Source organism: Dermacentor andersoni, chromosome 1, assembly GCF_023375885.2.
Source record: "Dermacentor andersoni chromosome 1, qqDerAnde1_hic_scaffold, whole genome shotgun sequence".
In the NCBI taxonomy this organism is placed as follows: domain Eukaryota; kingdom Metazoa; phylum Arthropoda; class Arachnida; order Ixodida; family Ixodidae; genus Dermacentor; species Dermacentor andersoni.
The window spans coordinates 312,778,074-312,800,830 of NC_092814.1; the positions used below are offsets into that span (position 1 = coordinate 312,778,074).

Below are 22,757 nucleotides of genomic sequence, written 5' to 3' on the forward strand. Positions count from 1 at the left end.
AGATAGATAGATAGATAGATAGATAGATAGATAGATAGATAGATAGATAGATAGATAGATAGATAGATAGATAGATAGATAGATAGATAGATAGATAGATAGATAGATAGATAGATAGATAGATAGATAGATAGATAGATAGATAGATAGATAGATAGATAGATAGATAGATAGATAGATAGATAGATAGATAGATAGATAGATAGATAGATAGATAGATAGATAGATAGATAGATAGATAGATAGATAGATAGATAGATAGATAGATAGATAGATAGATAGATAGATAGATAGATAGATAGATAGATAGATAGATAGATAGATAGATAGATAGATAGATAGATAGATAGATAGATAGATAGATAGATAGATAGATAGATAGATAGATAGATAGATAGATAGATAGATAGATAGATAGATAGATAGATAGATAGATAGATAGATAGATAGATAGATAGATAGATAGATAGATAGATAGATAGATAGATAGATAGATAGATAGATAGATAGATAGATAGATAGATAGATAGATAGATAGATAGATAGATAGATAGATAGATAGATAGATAGATAGATAGATAGATAGATAGATAGATAGATAGATAGATAGATAGATAGATAGATAGATAGATAGATAGATAGATAGATAGATCAAGAAAACGCAGGGAGGTTTACTAGACGGACGTGCAGTTTACTAATAGATAGAAAATAATCATTTCGAAAAGACCATCCAGCTGGGAAACCTACTCAAGAGAGGGTGGTAGGAGAGAGAAAGTCAGAGAGAAGACAGACATTCACATCAGTAATTGTTGGGCCTCTTGGAGGACAAAGAAATATATGCTCGATTTCATTATGCGAGTTTCGTTTAAAGGAAGTCCACATAGGGCTGGAAGAAAAGACAAATATATAAATTAAGTAATAGATTCTTGAATTTGTTGGGTTCTTTTCTAAAAAAGGTGACTTTAAAAATTACGCCATTCAAGAAAGCCACGCTTTAAAATCGTAGTCTATGCCTCATCAAGCGACCCAACCGTGACACTAAGAGCAGCGCCTCTTAGGAGGCGGTATATTATCGGTCTTGCTAGCCGGTGACAGCGGCAATTAGCAAAATTAAAGCCTCTTCTTGCGCATCGCACCTCCTGCTCTAAACTCTGTAGTGGAAAATTCTTATTTCTGGTAGTTCTCTCTCTCACTGTCGCGTTACAGGCGCAACAACGTTCATGCGCAACCATCGTTATTGCTTTTCGACGCGCAATTTGACTGGTAATGACAAGTCAGAGCACACCAGCAGCAACGTTTGCGCTTCGCTGCTCTTTTTCCTCATCGGCGCTTGCTTGCTTCATTTCGGCAAACGCTCTCTTTTTATGGGACCGATCACCGCTGTTCGCTTCGTTACTTCCCTGTAAGCAGGATTTACAACGCTTCTGCTGGCACGGAGTAAACTTCCAGGGCGAGTTCAATCCGCCAGAAAGAAATCATGTTTTGGACATGTTCGGCGAAGGCGAAAAGCATAAATAAAAAAAGTATTTTTTTTAAAATGACATCGTAAAGAAATTGCGACTCGTGTCAGCTGAAGCGAGACTAAGCCGGCGCTCGCTGCCGGTGTAGTCGGGCCCGGACGTTTTTGTCCCCGTGGCCATGTGTACTTATATCCGAGTCAACCGCTTCACGCTCCGCTGGCGGTGTATACCCAACGGCGGCTATACGCGCGGGCTTGTTAAAATCATGACCGCCCCGCCACAAGGAAGAAGCCTGCTTTTGTGTATTACGCTTGTCGTTGTTGTATCTCTCTCACTCTTTCCCTATCGCTCTCTACCTCTGTGGCCGTGCGTCCACTGTGTGCACTACTGTTTCACTTTCAGCTCGGCGGCTTTTTTTTTTTTTTTCGCGCTATGCCTCCCCATCCAGCCCTCTCTTCTTTCCACTTTGTGTTTCGTTTCTTTATTTTTCTTTTTTTTTATTCCTTTGCCCCTGTCTCAAAATGGCCATTATTATGTGCTTCGTTAAGTAGAAGTTATCCTTTTAAACAAACGTGAACATTGAAAAACTCGAGCCGCATCTTAAAGAAGCGAACAAGTTTAATGAGTCTGTGCGTTAACCTAATTCTCCGGAGCCGTATACCGGTTGCAGAAAAGAGGTTTAGTAAAGAAAATGAGAGAGAGAGAGAGCGAGAGCGAGAGAGAGAGCGAGCGAGCGAGCGAGAGAGAGAGAGAGAGAGAGAGAGAGAGAGAGAGAGAGAGAGAGATTAACGACTGCGCCGCGCACTGCGCCCAGCGTGTTCTTTCTCAAAATCCGGGTAGGAGTTATGGCCGCAGTCGTTAGTTCAGTTTGATGAATTGAGCTGCGCTCGCGACTTTGATGGGTAAAAAAAGCGCGAAATCCCCAAGACCGCTGGACTAGCGCACGGCGTATACACAGTCAGCGTGGGAAGAAAATGGCGCTCGATCGAGATTACGGGTTTCGCATAGTGGCCTAGCATCAGCACACGTACGTGCCAGACGGTTCCTGAACGACCTGGATCAGTTTAGACGAGTGATATTCTTCGTTTATGTTTGCTAAGTGATCGTACGGAGTTGAAGGAGCGTGCACCTGGGGAAGTGGTGCGTTTAATTATTAATAAACTTGCTGATCCCATAAAATTAATCTTTGGAGCAAAGAATTCCAAACGGGGAATTTTGTTTTCTAGCCGTGTGGGCGCGAAACTTAGGGGCACACGTGTAGGGCCAGTGCCCCAACACTTAATTTCCGAGCCCGCCGCGGTGGCGTAGTGGCTTTGGTGTTGCGCAGTTAAGCACGAGATTGCTGGATGGAATTTCGGCCGCGCCGACCGCATTTCGATAGAGGCGAAACGCAAAAACACCCGTGGCACTGCGAATTGGTTGCACGTTACAGAACCGCAGGTGGTCAAAATTAAGCCCTAGTCGCCCACTAGTGCGTGCCTCATAATCGTAAAAATCATCGCGTCAAACCTCAAAATTTATTTGTTTTTCTTAATTTCAGCATAAACGTGTTGGCTTCGAGCAAACATTTTTTTTTTATTTTTCTCACCTGTGTCACGTTTCTTTTTTTTTTGTACGCAACACTATCTGATGACGAAACAAGGCAAGGCGTGTGAGGGTGAGTGAGTTTGCTTCCTGGATTTTATTTCTAGATCTGAAACATGCAATTTCCCACCTAAAGGATCTTGAGAACGGTATATCATTTCACACAGAATATATAAGTAACTACAGCTAAACGACCACACGTACATGGTGATCGGCTTGATATATAATGCGCTGACAGATGCCATTTCCCACTACTATACCGCGACGATCTATACTGGCGCCTAGAATGTGGCAAAACATGCAGCCAGAAATCTCCCCTTGACGCCTGCGAAAATTTGGCTTAGTCGCATTAAATATTACGTCCAATAGCGTACCATTTCGTCTATCAGAAAGTGCCGACGCTCCTACGCAACCTATTGCGACTTAAGTGTTCATTCGGAAAATGATTGCTGTGTGTAACATAAACTGTTCTTAAGCGCAGATTTTCCAAAAGCATTATTTCCTTAATGTATACTGTGCTTCAACACATCTTCATCCCGTGGCTGGTCTCGTATCACCGTATTTAGCTTGCTCTCGCTTCGTTAGCGCACGTCATTGTCGCCTATTTGCTGTCTCTTGTTAATCTCGTTCCTGTGGAAAGAAGCTGTCGCGTAGTTTCTGGTTCCTTCTTTAATTTCTTTTACTCGTACAACACCAGTCGACTCCGGAACATTAAGCACAACTGCTGTCTTTAGCGAAGCACAAAGTGTAGGCAGGCGGAAGGAATAAAAGAAGGAAAGGAAAAAAAAAACGGGCGAAGTAAGCGAAAACAAAGGTGCAGGCGGAAGAAGAGAAAAATAACGACCAGGGGGCCACGATTTCTTGTTCTTGTAACCTAGCTGACTGTGCGCGATTGCCAACAAGAGGACATAACGCAATCAAACGCGCAGAGAAAGAAGGGCGCCGAGACGTGAGGCTGGAAGCGAGGCCAGAACGACAGAATTCTCTCGCTGGCTTGTTCCGCGAGACAGGGTTCGGATGAGCGCAATTACCGTAACGGCCGACGAGCGAGGATCTTGTTTCGTTGCGCGTTCGCTTAGCGCGGTCTCTTTGTCTCTATCTGTCCCTCCCTCTATACGTTTCAGCGGTGGCGTACAGCGCTTGCTCTGCGCCCGGTGTGCGTGCGTGTGCGTATGTGTGGACGTTCCGCGCGGCCCGTTGACGTTTCTTTATAGGCCACCCACGGTGCGCGGCTTGGCTACGTACGCCAAGATCGCCGCCATATGTGCGTTTTAGATAGGTGCGGGCGGGTGCCTGTCGAATCGGCGGTGCGGGGCTCTTCTTTCTGCTTACCGCGCTTTTTGTTTTCTCTTCCCCGCCGTACTCGCGGTCTAATGTTGCGCCGCGTCTGGGAATCGTCCACGTCGGCAGGCGCAGTAATTAAACGCGGCTCCCCGAACTGGCCCAGTTGTGATGCGTGCTTCTTTCTTTCTTTCTTTCTTTCTTTCTTTCTTTCTTTCTTTCTTTCTTTCTTTCTTTCTTTCTTTCCTTCTTTCTTTCCTTCTTCCTTTCTTTCTTTCTTTCTTTCTTTCTTTCTTTCTTTTTTTCTTTCTTTCTTTCTTTCTTTCTTTCTTTGTTGTGCGTTTTCTTTTCCACACGAGTACCTCATTGGCTGTTGTGGTCGGCCCGAAGGAGATACGAGCGCGTACTGGTCCGAGCTGCTGCTGCAAGACGAGTGCCAGATCGTTGCAGGTTTCCCAATATTGGGGGCGAGGACTTACGGAGTAGCCATCCGTAGGAAGCGCCACGCTTCCGTAGTATGAGGGATAACGCGGCGCGCTGCTCATAGCTTTGGCTGTCGGCGCTCAATAAAAACATCACGCGAGGGCCCTCCTGGACATTTCTGTAAGTACTCTCGAAGCGATAGTTCTTTTCTGTCAGAATAATAATCTCGGGGAAACAGAAAGCACAGAATGGTTTACCGACGCTATTTTTTCACCGAATATGTAAAGTGAACAACCACTGCACGCGTTCGCCGCTGTCGAGTCCCCCGAACCGGCTTCTTGCGCGAAAGGTAGGCAATCGCCGAGAGCAAACTATGTGAAATACGTTCTGATAGTAGGCTGTCTGTATAACCGAATGGAGCATAACAGAATGAAGCCTCAATGCATGCATGTCCGCAGACAATGTTTCGCTTTCACTGCGAGCGCGTTTTCGCACCGTGAACTTTAGGCCGCAGCGTACGAACATTTGACAGTACACAAGCGACTATTGTTGCGTGGACACTATCAGAGCTGTTCAAAAATAAGCTTGTTATAGCTAGGCACTTCGACGCCTACGGTGACTTGTGATGTGCCGTCGGGACGATTGAATCTTTTCTTTTTTCTTCTGAAGTGTTGCACGTTTCAGTGCCATTATTTCTGAAGTTGCATCGCACTGCATGTTTATCGGTCTGCTCAGCGAGCAATTACTGTGGCTTCTTTTTATTAATACAGTACATTATTCGTTGTTTGGTGCTACACAAGCATGAGCATTGGCCATGCCTTTTTTATAGTGATTTTTACTGTTTACTTTCCATTCCAATGACATTGCCAGTATCTAGCATAAACAAGTTCATAGACCAACTTAGGGTGCGATCTTGTACGCGTTATAAAATAGAAGGGAGGCGGTCCGTTCCACCGAGCCGCATACGATTCGTTAATTTGAACCGTGACGAACGCCATGACGTCAATTGCGACGTGATATCTGCTGTCAATCATTCCGTGTCGTCTGCTATCGGACGAACGCAACGGAACGGACCGCCTATTTCGTGACGTAAAGAACGGACCACCTCCGTTCGATTTTGGAACGCGTACAAGATCGCACCCCAAAGCTTCATGACATTAGCCGGGCAGCGCGCACGGGCGAGCGTCTCAGTGGGCGATTCTGCTAGTCACCGAACATCGCAACCCCGACGCTGTATCAGGAATCTTCCTGGCGAAAGTACCTGCTGCGCACCCGCGTTGTAGCCGATGGCTGCTTGCCAGTTCTAAAGTTCGCGAGCCAAGCTTCACGCAGATTCTTGTCCTGCGGGTACGTGTGAAGGATGACACCGGGCTCCATTGCGTACGTCCGGCACTGCGGCAGCGAGAAGTAGCCTACCATTTTGGACTTCTTCAAAGGCAGCCACTACCTATTATGTTTAGAGAGAGAGAGATACAGAAACAAAGAGGGAAAGATAGGGAGGTTAACCAAGGACGTGCCCGGTTGGCTTGTCATGTCTAAAGACTAACGTGCGAATGTCTGGTGCGGCGGACGGCTAGTGACTCTAAAAGAACAAAAAGAATAATGGGATTCGGCGCGAGCTCGCAGGACGCGGCACCTCGGCCAACAGCCAATCACGAAGACGCACGGGTTCTGGAAGAGAGAAGAGAAGAAGAGAAGAAGAGAAAAAACAAGTATTTTTTTTTTTCTGTTGAGAAGAAGCTTGGTGTGCGGCGTGGAAGAAGCAAGGCTGTCGGGCTGTGGTTCCGAACCTCCAGACTTCAGGATGGTCGGGCTGAGGAAGCGAGGATGTCGGGCTGCGGGTCCGAACCTCAAGACTTCAGAATCGCCGGACGGAGAAGCGAAGCTGGCGGGCTGCGGGCCTGAGCTTCAAGACATCAACGACGGTCCGGACTCGGTCCTGCCTCCAGCCGGCAGTGTTCGCGTATCCTGGTGACATAGTGCGGAAGGAAAGAACTTTCTACCACTCCCCTTCTGCGACTAATCCTAAAGAAGAAAGCAGCGACTGATGCTCACATGACCGACGCCCTGCATCTGCACCGCAAGTCAAGTAATTGTGACCGGTCACGGACCTTATTGTTTTAAATAATTGTTTAGTTGTGTGAGAACATCTTGAGCTGCATGAAGATTTTTGCTAGTCGTGGCATATCGTTTAGTTGGTTTATCTGTGCTAAGCCTTGTTTTAATTATATACATGTTTCGTTAACAATCGGCTTCGTTATTTCTCTTCCCTACTGAGGATTCGTATCAGTGGTGGTCAGAACAATTCGAATCGTGCAAATGTGACTACACTACTGGGAAAACAACCACGCATTAACCCAAGCAAATCAAATCATAACATAGCTACCCTACACTTGGGGAGGGGAAAAAGGGAAGAGCAGATAAGGAGAGATAAGAAAAATGATAGTCATGCACAGACAGTCGCAAAGGAATCTCCACTGGCACAAGCGTTCATACAGTCCAGTGTCCTTGAAGAAACGCAGAACAGCTTTTTGTCCTTTTGCATGCAAATACGCATAGGCCATCGTCATGGATCTTTTCTTCTGAGAGCGCTCTATTGTATAGCAGGTGGAGATTCGCTTGTAAAGTACTTCGTTGAGCGTCAAAGGATGGGCAATGACACAGAAGGTGTTCTATAGAGCCTCATCGCACCTGCACAAATTGCACGACGCACTGTTGGCCATTCCTATGACGAATGAATAGGTATTCGTAAATACGGCGCCCAACCACACGCGGCACAGTAAAGTTGTTTCTCGACGGGAGAGTCCAGGTGGCAGGCGAAGTCGCAAGTTAGGGTCGAGAGAGTGCAAGCGTGAGTTGGTGAAACCCGGTGAATTCCATCGTAGAAGTGTGATGTGGCGAGCAATTGACTGAAGTTGTCGCGCAGCATCAGATCTTGAAAGTAGCATAGGAACCCGCTGATGTTTTTGGTGAGCCGAACGCGCAGCTTCATCCGCGCTGTCGTTGCCGACAATTCCGCAATGGTTCGGCAATCATTGAAACACAATGCCATGGCCTTTCTGGAGCGCGTGGTGATGAGCGTGCCTTATTTCGTACACTAGCTGCTTGTGTAACCCATGACGTAGGGCGAACCGGACAGTCTGTAGGGCTGCTTTGGAATCGCAGAAAGTGGCCCAACGATTTCTTGGCTACTGGAGCACGCACTTGAGTGCACCTCGAAGAGCCGCAAGTTGTGCTGCTGTCGACGTTGTATTGTGCGAACATTTAAACTGCAAAGAGGCGGCGTCTGATGGAACAACTACTGCTGCGGTAAAGTTGTTGGAATTGGTGGAGCCGTCCGTGTAAATGGGTATGCGGTCAAAATAAGAACCTATTATACCGGGTGTTCAAAATTAAGCTTTATGGTTTTCTTAGAGTTAGGCACTGCATGGGAGGCACGCGACCACCACGTTGCACGCAACAGCCGCGTCACATCAGGGAAGAGATTTACGCCGATCCTAACTCTCTTGCATACGTTATCATGCAAACGACAACTGAAATTTGGAGTGGTATATCTCGGAGCACAGACACGCTAGAAATGTTCTTCCAACTGATACTGTGTAGAAACACGACTGCCTCAATGCAAACATACCCACTTACTGCAGTCAACAAAAAGTCAATTATACAATTTTAGTTAATTGGGCTGCTGACAGTGATAATTGTCACCTCACTTAGTGTCACCCTGGCCACATAACTTATTTGCACAGATGGTCTTCGCGTACCTCCCAGTGCCTCATTTAAGCAAACCATAAAGCTTAATTTTGAACACCCTGTAGTGCGTTACAATGTTGTCAAGCACACAGTCGAAGCGGGAAAACCTCCCCAATTAATCAGAACCGCAGCGCAGGTAGGAATTTAAACTTGCGTTTTCAGCTCGCTTCGGCGCTTCCGAAGCAGCCGACGCGGCCGCTGTGTCCACGTGATCCATTATACCACGTCACGCCGACGGCGCTGCCAGCTTTTGCAGTGGTGGAGGTAGCCCCCAATAGTAAGCGTGCGTCTGCGCGGGTGGGGCCAAGCCGACATTATTTTACCTCAGTGAACGCGTTAAAGAACGGGACACTAAAGGCTGATTGCGGGATCATAGTTTGTTACATGTGCACCTGTACGCGCAGTTGCACGAATTCGATGCCTTCTAAGTGCTGCTGGAGCGATACATGGATGAAATTCCCTACTTGGTTTAAAATGCGGTTGAATCACAAGGGCCTGACTTGATAAAGCAGCTTGTACACAAGCACCTTTCGGGAAAATTTGTTTGCCGACCTAGTGCAGTCTCACAAGAAATGTCGCTAATACTCCAGCTTCCACCCACCCAATAGTCTTAATTGCATTGGCCCGTTCCGTAAACACCCATCACACAAATGCTTTTGCCGGCTATCACCCATGTGCGTGCAACAAGTGTTTGATGAGACTGCCCCTTAAGGGCACCATTCTAAACGTTTTGTAAAGGCCTTTCTCGCAGCGTTAGCCGTTAGGAGCACATCCATGCTTTACTCACGTCCGTCGACCCCACCCGTTTGCGCCGTGTTTGGTGCGTGAAGGGGCGAATTTCAAAGAATACGCAGTGGCAGTAGAACAGAGGTTGCAAGTTGAAACTTTGCACATATTGAGTAGTGTATGCGTAGATAATGGTAAGCCATTCAAACCTCGTAAAATACCGAAGCCCCTGATTACTTAACAAGTTTTATAGTAGCCTCCAAAGAGCGGCCGGGCGCACTCGGGTCGGTTACATCCTGTTCCAAGCGTCACGAGCGGCTATGTTCGTAAGCGGAAGTTTGCCAAGAGTCCTTATAGGCAGCCTTCAGCAGGTACAGCGGGCGCCTTATATATATTACAAGGGGAACCCTTACAGGCTTTAGCGGCGGCAGGTACAAAGCATTCGGTGATAGTAAACGGTTTCAAAGGCGATGAATCGGTGGGTTGCACGGCTAACCTGCATTCGACTGCGTGAGACCGGCGTACGAGCACAAAAGGAGGACCATCCTAGCTCCTGCGGGACAGTTCCGCTACCATGTGTACATGACTTTCTTGCCGCTGACACCCTGTTTGAAAGTGACGCAGGCTTTCAGCCAATAGGAGTTCAAAATAATTCGCCGACGATTACGATACTCCCTAATGCGAAATTAAGCGCAGCTGTGTACGTTTTAATTTCGCGATATATTGGCTGGTACGGACAATCTGTCTCGTGCGGCACGTTGCAAACGAGGGAAGTGTGGCGCGACTGCCTCGCTAATCGGGAGAATGCGAGAGGCAGCACGTGGGTGACACGTGGGCGCGATTTGGAGCAGCCGCCGGAAACTGATCTCCACTCATGCAGTACTTTGTTTGGACGCACTCGCCGCATGCCTTATTGATGGCGTCATCGGTGAACAGATGATGACTGTTGATCAGGTGACTGATCAGGTGATGATGACTGTTGATGGCGGCGTGCCGCCATCAACAGGCGGCGTGGCGGCGTGCCGCTGCGGCAGTCACCTGACAGCCTGACAGCATGAAAATCTCGCCTTCTCTCTGTAGGTGAGAAATGTCGCGTGCTTCTTCCCTCGTCTGCTGACAGGGTCGGCGCTGTGTTTACGTTCTTCGTCCTTCGTTCTTGACGCGAGTCATGTTTTACGAAGATGACGACGTCGTTACCACTGATCATAATCATTCTGGTGTGCTCTCTTGTGTTGTGGCGTCGCCGCATTCCAAAGTCGAGGAGAATGAGGTACCGGGCGTTGCCTTCGCGTCCTTGTCGTCACAGTCCGTCTTGTCGTAGAGAATCGGATATGGCGCTCTGTCTCACAAAAACTTTCCACCAAGACGTCTCGGTTTAGGCTTATCATTGTAAAAAAACAATCTCAAACCATGACAATCGAAGCAACCGTGAACGTGACCAAACCAAGCGAATCAAACAAGTGCGAGCGAGAGCTGACGCAAGCAGACGATAGTACGAAACTAGTGGTCTGGCTGAGACCAGAACGCTCCCGCTGTAAGCATCGAGCGTTCAGACGGCTCCGCATGGCGCCAGTTTCCCGCGTGCACGTCACGGAAGGGGCCGCTCTCATTGGTCTCCGCCGTTCACGGCTCGCGTCTTTCATCTCACGGCCCGCGTCCGCTCTTCCATCCTTCGCTGTTGTGCTCGTTGCTCGGTTACGCGAGCACCAAGGCTGATGCTGACGCTCGCCGCAGGAACGGGCGCGTAAGAGATGCGCTCTAAAAAGTTTGCTATCGGTGCCGGCGAGCAATTGGGAGATTTTCAGCATGAGGACGTCGCTGTACGTCCTGTGCTGAAGTCAGGGGCTGTATGTCGTCAGACGCCTAATGTGATTTGGGTTTGCCAGTGAAGGAGCAATGAATGTGTCAAATGAGCCTACAGTCTACGAAAAATGATTACATAAGTAATCATTTACTTCGTATGGGGCAAAAATAAAAGCCGTATTTCCTTTTTTCTTCCCGAGAAATTTTTCCTGTCCCGAGCTCTCTGAACAGTTTTAAGGAATTTTAAGTAATTTTCAGCGCCAATTGATATCGTGAGATTCGATTTTCACCGCGAGTTTCCTTTTGAAAACGATATAAAACAGCCAGTGCGCACCATGGGCTAAGGCATGGGCAGATATTTTTGTCTTCTATGCACCTCGCGTGAAAGGAACAACAAAGGGCAAGCACGCAACCGGTAGCTGTGTTGTTCTGCAAAGCGCGTGATCGGGGGATTGTTTCCGTCTCCGGTGGCCATATTTCAATGGCGCGGGCAGAAGAAATGACGAGATTCATTACAAATGAAGGAGTAAGTAAATAAACAAAGGACGCATCATTCACTATTGGACATACTATACTGCCGATGCATATCATTGCCGTTCATTCCTTCTATCTCTTGAATGGGCCACCGGGCACCTTAGAAGACGGCCCATTTCGGTTGATCGATACCAGACTACTTTCAAAACTTACCGGAGCCCCGTTCGGCGTTTCTATCCTCAGCTTTGCCGAGTATCCAATTTAAGCACCCGCCCGTGTCGTCTCCCGACGCAGGTCATCGCTGCGGAAGCATCCGATTTCCGTGAGCTCGCTGCCAAACGGTGGGGGGGGGGGTAGGCTTGATTTCGGCGTATCGTGGATTGAACGCGTAATCAATAAAGGAAACTCAGTGCATTGCCTTCGAACTAATTACCCGCCTAATTAGTGCGCACGCTACATCCGCTCTTGCTGCTTCCGCGAAGTCGTCTCGGTCCTCCGTGTTCGGAGTTGTTCGGCCGAGGTTGGGCCATGTAGGATATAAATAAGTATAAATATATTGTATGTTCCCAGCTAACGGTTATCACAGATGTAAAAAAATATAGCGCAGGATACACTTAGAAGACTTACGGTTTACGATCGTCAAAGATCGGACGACCGAACACCATATTTCTTACAACAGTATCTTGCCACCATGTTTTTCTTGTTCTTTCTTCCTTTTCACAGCTTAACTAACGTTGGCTGGGACGCACAGTATATATGACATATTTTGTTTAATTGTTCGTGGGCATGCATGCCCACCTTTAGCGTACTTGAAATGACAGGACGTTGATATCTATATAATTTATGGGAACTCGCTCACCCGATTTGTGAGCACTCAACAGCGCTCTCAGATTTTTAAAGCAAAGCTTTTATCGCCTACTTTCCCGGGGTTCCGCATGGCTCCCTGGCTGCGGTTCGCTGTTCGGTCGGTCGCTATCTCGGCGGATATATTTGTGGATATACGTACGAAGGTTGCACCAGATACAACAAAATTCCACTAAATGATTAAGGACTTTAACCTAGGAAGTGTAAGAGTGTGGTCGAAGGTTAATATGCAGAAGACAAAGGTTGTGCTAAATAACCTGACTAGAGAACAAGATCTCGTGATTTGCAGTCAACCGCTAGAATATGTGCAAGACTTCTCTTGGCTAGGTCAATTGCTCACAGGTAACATCTATCATGAGTAGAAAATTTGCAGAAGAATAAAAACAGGTTGTAGAGCGTACGGCAGGTATTACCAAATCATGACGGGCAGCTCCGCTATCCTCGAAAGAAAAAAGTGTACAATCATTGCATTCTACCGGTACCATAACATATGGGGCAGAAACTTGGAAGTTAACAAAGAAGCTTTAGAGGAAGTTAAGGACCAGGAACGAAACCAGGAAAGAACCAGGTTAAGAACCAGGAAGGATTCAGGAAAGAAAATTGTTATGCGCAACGTTAAGAGACAGGAAGACGGCGGTGGGGATTAGAGGGCGAACGTGGGTAGCCGATATTCTAGATTGGAGCTGGGCAGGCCATTTAATGCATACGTCAGATAATGGATGGTCAATTGGAGTTACCAAATGGGAGCCAAGGAAAGAGAAATGCAGTCGACGAAGGCAGAGAAATAGGTGGTGGGACGAAGTCACGAAATTTTTAGACATAAAGTGGAATCAATTAGCGCAAACCATAGGGTAATTGAATATCGCTTATAGAGGCCTTCGTCTGGCTGTGCACATAAACATAGGCTGACCATGACCATGACCATGATACGATGGCTATATGAAACTACCAGCGAGATGCCTTATAAAACCATTTTGTACTGACCAAGTATGTAGCTAATAATTATATTAATTATTATATTAGTTTCCTGCATAAACCTGAACATATGATACTGGCTCACAGGCAATTAGATTTCACAGATTCATTAATTTTTTTAGCGATTCGATATGTGCCAACGCGCGTTTGTCGTTCTTCTTCAATCCTGCAGAATAGGAATGTCCCACTGCGACAGAAGAGGTACAGTATCCCTATATTTTGCTTGATGCCTTTCCTACTTTTCTGTGCATACACCTGTCATCACCATTCCTTCTTCGACAAACATCATAGATCACCTTCGTGCTTGTGACATCGCTGCGGATACGTCTCAGACAGTGCACCCGCCTGAATTGTTGCACCTGCAAGTTTGCAATTTGGCTTCTCTTGTGGACGAGGCAGCGCATAAATATAAAAATTGCATGGCAATAATGTTGTGATCTTTCTGGTGGACAAACATAAACATTCCGTGAAATTACTCGATGCATAAGATGAAAGTAACTAATATTGAACGCATCGCCTTTAGTTGTAAAACATTAATTTAACCTTTTTACGAGTGCTTCCTTCACAGATTGCAATATGGGTGTTGGAAGCGCATATTTGCTATTTTTTAATGAATTGTATCCAATAGACGTCAGTGTTTCCTGCAGCATTAGGTGTTTGATTTCTTTCGTTCGTTTGCTTATCTGTGTGCATGCGTGTGTGTGTGTGCGCGCGTGTACGTAGGGTGTTTGTTCTTCGTGCACTTCAAGTACGGTCCTCGCCGTTGCTCACCCTTCTTCCTCCTCCTTCTCTCGGTTCAGCCGCGTACCTACCTCCGGCGTCTCCTTGTGCGCGAGGAACAATTAATGCCCGAAGCTGTTCACCACGGCAGCAGCAGTAGCACCAGCCCTTCTTCCTGCAGATGGCGCTCCAGGGAACGTCCGGAAGCCCGATCGAACTGTACTGCGGGTTGTGCGCTCCGACAAATTGAGAACATTAAGGCAGGCGCGTCTTGCCAGGCCGCGTATATTCTCTCTTCCAGGTACGCGCGGCTGCCTGTGGGTGGGCTCCCGTGCTGAGGATCTTTCTTTTTATTGCGTTGTTTATTGGCCTTTTATGGTGCTCAAGGCAATCAATTACTGTTCTTTTTATTTGTTCTATTTCCATCTTCGCCGCTTGGAAGCAATCAATAAAGGGGAGTACCGCTATTTATTTTTCTCCCGCCCGTTTTCATGCGGGGCAAACTCACGAGTACTTATGCCTTCCGCCGATTAAAAGAGTGCACTGCTCTTTGTTTCCTAATTTTATTGTTGGTTTATGTGAGCTGCCAGCCATAGGCGTGTTTTCACGAACACATGATGAGGAAGACGAAGGGGTTCTTTGACAGAACGCCTGTAATTTTCTGTCTGCTTTTTCGCTTTCTCTCCCTGCACTTCTGGGAGCTGCCGCTCCCTCTTTGCGGCAATGGATGAAGAGAACTCCGAGGACCGTCCTGGTGCGCAGCCATCAGGTCGGATAACGTGCAGGAAACGTGAAAGCGCATCAAGTAATACAGACAGCGAGGCCACTGAGTTATGCTCGGACAGCTACGACTCGTCGGACGATGAGTTCAAAGTCGTCATGAGTAAAGTAGCAAAAATAACACCACTGCAAGCATCTTCGTCGGCAAGTGCTTCTACCAGGAAGAGTGCACCGCAGCGCTGGCTGCACACTGTGCTGCTCATGTCCCTCGACCCGACGACCAATTTTCGGTTCCTTAACATGCAGGTCATCTCTTCGTTGCTCGAGAAAATCGCGCTAAATTATAATAAAGGCGTGAGAATAAACTCGCGCAAAAATATCCTGGCAGTTGACGTGTTGCACTGAAGCGCCCTAAAGGCCTACGTATTATAACTGAGATTGGCATGATAAAGGTGCGGTCAGTAATCCGTATACAGGCGGCTACGGTACTACGGGCCTCATTTATGGCGTTGACGTTGCCATCCCGAATGGCGAGTTGCCAATACTGATCAAACCAAGGACAGAAGGCACGTTCATTACGAAGATTTTCATACTGGGAAACATATTCTGCGTGAAGGTTTTGTCTGAAGGAGACAGTCTTCCTTCCCACGTCAAGGTAGGACATGTCCGCCATCCAGCATGACCATTCGTGTGGAAGCCCCTCCATTGCATCAAGTGTTGCAAGAGGGGTGACATAAAGGGTGTCTGCGTGAAGAACGTCGTGTGCCCGCGGTGCTCTTAAGTCCCATTCAGAAGTCGCTTGCCGCACAGATGCTCTAACGTACCCTAAGTGCAGTATTGCTTACAAGGCCTCATAAAAGGGTAGCCCGCGAGTGCGGAAGGAATTCGTGATCCTCAAACGAATGGTTCGGGACAATTCAACGCATCGAGAGGCTACTGCCACTCTTCAGTGACGTCGGCATCGACAACTAAAATGTTCACAAAAAACCGCAGCTGCAGATAGTGACACGCCATCTTTCGTCAGAAGGGTTGCCGCATCAGCGCATTGCATCACCAAGACTAATACTTGGCAAACAAACAAAGCGGAAAGACTCGCCCGACCTGAAGAATGGCCTGAGCTACCGAGGGCACAACACGCTGCTGAGTTACCTCAAAACGCACCGACCTCTACGCCTTCGGCAACTGTTGAAGCGACGTTGGCTGATGATCTCCAGGTCATCAACATTTTGCGGTCTCTCATGAATGCCATTCGCGTTATACTTAAAAACATTAAATCTTCGTTGCGCAAAGCGCGCTACAGGTGCTGGACACTTTGAGTCAAGCACTTGCAGCCTTTGGTTGAAATCATGGCTCGCCAGATGCCGTCGTTTCGGGAAGAAGTCCGGAATGCGTCGATATTTCAGTGGAACGCCAAAGGACTTAAGTCACGCATATCGGACTTTCGACAGTTTGGGTTCATGAATCAGTTTCCCATCATCGTCATCTGCGACCCCTTATCAGCTCACCTCAGACTGTCCGGATATGAGCGCTTCATGTGCGCCACACACGGAGAATGCACAAGATCATCGTTTTAATGCGATATGATCTTGCGTATGTCCATCATACAGTGCCGTCTCACCCTGAAAACCACTAGGTGTGTCTGACAGTCAAGAATGGCAAATTCACTTTCACAGTAGTAGAGCCCACACATCGTCCTCAAGTCGGCTGGACTGCGAGTGGTTACGGTGAATCATGACAGCGACTCCACGGCCATGCGTGATGACTAGAAATTTTAATGCCCGCCACTATCTCTGGAAAATATCTAAGAGAAACTCTAAGGGCAGCAAATTAGTGTCATTTGCCTCTGAACAAGAACTGTTTGATAAATGATCGAAGCCCCACCTTTCCTCGTGGAACCGTATACAGTAGCTGCCTGGACCTCACCTTTGTTTCACGCTCCTTCACTTGAAAAGTCAGGTGGTTTTCGGATATAGAAACATGGGGAAGCGACCAGTTACACACTTATCCTAGCATTGAAGGGATGTCGGACTCCAAGTTAGCTGGCGTCACCCAATGTATCAACAGGCTGATGTTCAAATAAATTGTTGAAGATGGCTCTCGTGATGGCTTGTCCTCTAGCCTAGACAACACTATAAAGGTGCCCTAGAGACTACTACGCATTCCCTTCCGAAAACGTCTACACGCACCGAATACGACAATGATCTGGAGAACCTTCGTGCAATTCGTCACCGTGCAGAGCGAAGATACAGGCTTACAGAGTCTCTATATGACTTGAGGTAGGCCAGAAGAACTCAAAAGAAAATTCAGCGTCGCATGGACAAACTTGCATCCCAAAGATAGACATCGTTCTTCGAGTCTTTGGTTTCAAGAAAACTTTTGTCTCACATATGGAGAACTGTTCGTGGTCTCCGTGGAACCCCTCAGTAGCGCCATCCGTTGAAGTCTTTGGCCCTTCACCAACAATGCAGAGAGATAGACGTCGCTGACGATTTCTGCAGGAGGATTGCTGGCGAAACTAGATCCGCTGGAACGTCGACGCTTGACCACTCAGTGATTTCACGCCACCCCCGCATGGACAGTCCTTTCCCTATGGACGAACTTAAAGCTGCACTTGCCTTGTGTAAGCATTCATCATCGCCAGGACCCGACGGTATAACTTACTGTGCCCTGTGTAATCTTGACGATGAGGCTCACAAAGTGCTCCCGCTCTTGCTCAACACCTCCTGGCAGACAGATACAGTTCCCCAGGAATGGACGACCAGTCGTCTAATTCCACTGCTCAAGCCTGGCAAGTCGGCTGCAGACATTACATCATGCCGACCGATTGAGCTTGCCAGTTGCATTGAGAAACCAATGAAAAGGACGGTTCTAGCACGGCTAGAATGGTACCTCGAACATTTCCTGGTATATCCAGGCTCAATGGCCGGTTTCAGGCGCGGCCGCTCTTGCATAGAAATGTTATCGACTTAGTGACGTACGTCGAGCACCAGAATTCCTGCAAACAATTATATGCTGCCCGGTTTCTGGATGTTAAACGAGTATACGATAACGTAACACACGAAGCAATTTTCAGCACGTTAAAAGCAGTAGGACTTGGTGGCAAGATCTATTTATATATTAGTAGCTATCTACATAAGAGATCCGTTTACAGCGAAGCTGTAGGCCTCTACCGCCCAAGGAAATTTTCGTGTCGTTGGCGTGGTAAGCAAAAAACTCAGTGCCCTTCCACTCTGTGAAGAAGAATGACCAGCGAAGCTGTGTAGGTGGGCCCCTTAATGACGAACTGCACCTACGCCGCCGGCCTGGCATTGCACTATCTTCGGGATCGGCCGACGTATGGGGAATGCTTAACGCCTGCTTCACCTCCGCCGCGGGCCGAGCCGGTATTGCACTATCTTCGGAATCGGCCCACGTATGGGGAGTGCTTAACCCCTGCTTCACTTCCACCGTGGATCTGGCCGGTATTGCACTATCTTCGGGAACGTTCCACCTTTGGGAAGTTTCTTGCTTACCACGCCAACGACTCGAAAATTTCGTTGGATGATAGAAGTATACAGCTTCGGTGTAAAAACACCGGCGTATCAGCCCATACGTGGGCCGATCCCGAAGATGGTGCAACCCCGGCTAGACCAGCCGCGGAGGAGAAGCAGGGGTTAAGCACTCCCCATACGTGGGCCGATCCCGAAGATAGTGCAATGCCGGGTGGACCCGCTGCGGAGGTGCAGTTCGCCATTAAGGAGCCCAAATACACATCTTCGCTGGTCATCCTTCTTCACAGAATGGAAGGGAACTGAGATTTTTTCATACTTACCCAGGATGGCCCAACCTCTTAGCATTACAGTAACCGTGGGGAGCCTCAAGGTGCAGTACTGAGCCCAACGCCCTTCAGTGTAACACTCATTGGACTCGCCGATATCCTTCCATGCACCGCATGCATCTATGCCGACGACATTTGTATTTGGACGTCAGGTGTTACGCGACTGCAGCTTCGCGCGCGGCTTCAGAAGGCAGGCTCTTTAACATCATCCTACCTTCGAGAACGTTAAGAGACAGAGAGTGGTTTGGATCAGAGAGCAAACGGGTATAGACGATATTTGACATCAAGAAAAAAAAAATGGAGCTGGGCAGGTAATGTGATGCGCCGGTTAGATAATCGTTGGACCATTAGGGTTTCAGAATGGGTTCCAAGAGAGGGAAACGCAGTGGAAAACTGCAGAAACTAGGCGGGCGCTTGTTCGAATCGGTTGGCGCAGGACAGGGGTAATTGGAGATCGCAGGGAGAGGCTTTCGTCTTGCTGTGGACATAAAACAGATGATGATGATGATGATGACCTTCGAGAACAAGGACTTCAAATATCATGTGAAAAGTGCGCAGCGGTGGCATTTACCAGGAAAACAATGTCTCCATACGTGATATCCTTCGACGGACAGCTGATCTTGTTCAGCACAAGTCCCAGATTTTCGGGGGTGGTCATGGACAAAAATCTTTCCTGGGCCACTCATGTGAATTATGCGAGAAAACGTCTTACGGGAATTTGCCATATGTTTCACTTCCTAGCCGGAGAGACCTGGGGAGTGTCAATACAATCTATGCTTCAACTGTACAGGGTCCTCTTTATTGGATTCCTGTGGTACAGCCTACCGGTCATCTCCAACACCTGCAAAACTAACTCTTAATACAACCCAAGGCAACGGAGCCCAAGCCCTCAAGATAAGCCTTGGTCTACCGCGGAGCGCGCCAACGAAAGAAGTGATTGCAAAAGCTCAAGATTACACTATTAGAACGCACATTACCATCGAAACAATGACTGGGCACATAAGACACATCGCCCGGACCCCTAACCACCAGTTCGCAAGTTTCCCAGTAGGAATGCCCCACACGACATTCAGTGCACTGTCTTCGCGCACCGCGCCTCTCTCAGGTCAGGTTACGCACCTTCGGCAAGACATTCGATTACTCCACGAAGTGTGAGCCGTACTCAAGTAAACCTAACAATCTCATGGATTCGGAAAAAGTTGGGCTTACCGCCACCTGCACTCAAGCAACTCAGTTTACTCCTCTTGTACGAGAAATACAGCGACTGCACACGCGTCTATACTGATGGCTCAACTACATCAACCAGTTCCGGTGGCGTTGTAGTTATACTAACAATGGGAATAATCCAGTGGTTCAAGGCTTCCAATATCACTATGTCTAGAGCTACAGAGCTCGCGGCTCTCCGCGGTGCACTTCATGTGATAAATGCTGAAAGTACTCGAAAATGGGCAGTCTTCTGCGATTCAAGGCTGGCCTTACAGTGTGTACAGTTGTTTCTGCAATATCGAACTCACGATCAGCTGACGTGCGAAATCGTGGAACTTATCCATCACTTGAGAGAAAAAGGCCATGATATCTCTCTTCAGGGGATACCATTGCAGTATCATTAGAAATGATGACGCTGATAAGGCAGCTCGGACGTCAAACCAGGAAGACCACTGAGTCCACATTCCTCTCTCAAGGACCGACGTTGCGAGACAGCTTCGCATTCTAGCACGCACACTTTCGTTAGCTGAGTGAAGTACAGCACATACCAGACTGCACAGACTAAACCCTTCGCAGCAACTCGGACCTCCGATCCGACTGCACCGACGCGAAGCGTCTCTTCTGTGTCGGTTGTGGTCGGGAACTGCCTTCACGAAAGCTTATTCTGCACTAAGTGGAATGGGTGACAGCCCTGCACGTGATGTCTGCGGATGCCTGGAGAACATTGACCACTTATTGTGCCGCTGGTCTCAACTTGAAACACACAAACAATCTATGTCCAACGCATTCAGGAAACTAGATAATCGTCCTCTGAGTGAAAAGACAATACTAGAAAACCGTCCCACCGATCACCGGCTCAGAAGGCAGTGAAGACACTTTTTTGCTTGCTAAGGTGTCGCTTGTGCGAGCGCCTTTGACTCTGCTCGTCTTTATACCCCTTCTCTCACTTCCCCTTCCCTCTCTTCCCTTTCTCCCTTTCCCCAGCGTAGGGTAGCCAACCGGACTCTTGACTGGTTAACATCCCCGCCTCTCTATCTCTCTCTTTCATGAACACGTATCAATGCTTTTACAAGTAAATACAAATTACTCATTAGAGTTGTCGAAATCGTAAGTTCTGGTTATCGTTTAGTGGAATGTGAACAGTGAAAAGGTTTGTAAAGTGACGTGTTCCTTGTTTAACTCGGCCCTTACGTCTCAAAAAGCCGGAAATGCGCGGAGTCACGCAAAAATCATAGGGCGCCATTCGGGCTCCGATATAATTTTCGTCTGTGTTCTTCTGTAAGCATAAATGTAGCATGAGCAGCTGGCGTGATTGTTAGCTCCGTAGTGAAAGCAGCTCTATAGTTGAAGCCAATTTGCACTTGATTAAACACAGTAGTGCCTGCAGTATACCCTGCGTTCGGCAAAAAATAAATTTGGGCATTTTTAAGCACTGTTTCTTTGTTGTTGCTGCTCACGCATTTCAGAGAAGAGCGAGCTGCGGTGGAACAGCTGGCGAGCGTGGATTTATTTATCTTTGTTATGCTTTAATTAGCTTTGAGGTGAGGTCTGGCTCGGTGAAAGAGCTGGCTCGAACGCGCTCGCTCGAATTTTTCGTTTATTCATCGTTGAAGTCGGTGGGCTTCACTGAGAGTAAAGTGTTGGCTCTAAGCCTGACTTTAGTGCGCGGAAATAATGAATAGCTGAAGAATTGACTGTCATTAAATCGGAAAGAAACTGGGCGTTGTTCGCTTTCATATATGAATTCGTCAATTTCAAGTAGGGAAAGCTGCTATAATCTGGTTGCGAAACCGCCGCTTAAATTTAAGTCTGCATGTAAGTGTAAGCTAAGCGAGCGGAATGGGCGTGTCCTCCGGTGTTAACATTTGACCATTTGTTCATTTGTCCGCGCGAGCCGTTCGCTGCGTTGTAAGGCGACTCTCCCATTGGTTACGCACTACCAGCGGGTATTTTATTGCAAAAGGAAGGGACATGCACTATTTCTTGTAGTAACACGACTAGGTGAGCTAGTGTATATACCAGGAGCGAACAGGCGCAATACAGTGGCCACAGACCTGCGTCCTCTGTTAAATAGTTTAATTGTGGGTTTTTACGTGTCAAAACCACTTTCTGATTATGAGGCACGCCGTAGTTGAGGACTACAAAAATTTCGACTACCTATGGTTCTTTAATATGCACCTAAATCTAAATACACGGGTGTTTTCGCATTTCGCCCCCATCGAAATGCGGTCGCCGTGGCCGGGATTCGATCCCGCAACCTCGTTCTCAGCAGCCTAACACCATAGCCACTGAGCAACCAGCAAACTTAACTTAAACTGAGCAAACTTAAACCCGTTTTAAGCGCGGTTTCTTTCTGAAAGTGACTTCTTATGGGGTGATTGCTTGCTTGTGTTCCGTATTAAAACCCTCACTTTCAAAGTGGCAACATACGTTTAAGTGTTTTATCGCTTTCATTTTTATTTATGAACACAAAAGCCAGCAAGCTAGGCATCTTCGTTGGCTAGCAAGCTGAACTTGCTACTTGCTACATTCATAGGTACTATGTAGCAACTTGCCCAACAAGAAGCCCTTACGAAATTTCGTCTTAATGTCTGACTGCCAAGTAGTCTGCAGTGCGTGACATGCAAAAAAAAAAAAGAAGAAAGAAAGAAAAGCCAGCACTCCCTTTTTGTTAAGCACACTGCAGCTCCGAAGCGGCAACGAATGACGTGCATATACGTTGCCTACGCAGGGCTGTTGATGACGGTGCGCACGGCCCATGGCCGCCGGTTGGAGGACGGAGTGCTTCGTTTCGCCAAGCGACACCAAGGTCACGTGAACAAGCAGCCCATTCTGGTGGTGTTCAGCGACGACGGCAGGCCCAGCAGGGAAACGCTGTATCCGACTGGCCCCTCCGGTGGTGAGTACTTTTCTCGAGTTCCATCAGGCACTCACGTAATCCCACAAAGCGCGAT

The 22,757-nt window shown here is 47.6% G+C and overlaps 1 protein-coding gene across 1 annotated transcript in view; it reads left to right on the top strand.

Moving 5' to 3' along the window:
• Nucleotides 1–22,757, top strand: part of LOC126548190 (bone morphogenetic protein 4-like) — a 337,221-nt gene that overhangs the window by 249,219 nt on the left and 65,245 nt on the right. The window contains exon 5 of the mRNA XM_050196325.2: nt 22,535–22,702. Coding sequence (XP_050052282.1) covers nt 22,535–22,702 — 168 coding nt within the window. The remainder of the gene's footprint in view (nt 1–22,534; nt 22,703–22,757) is intronic.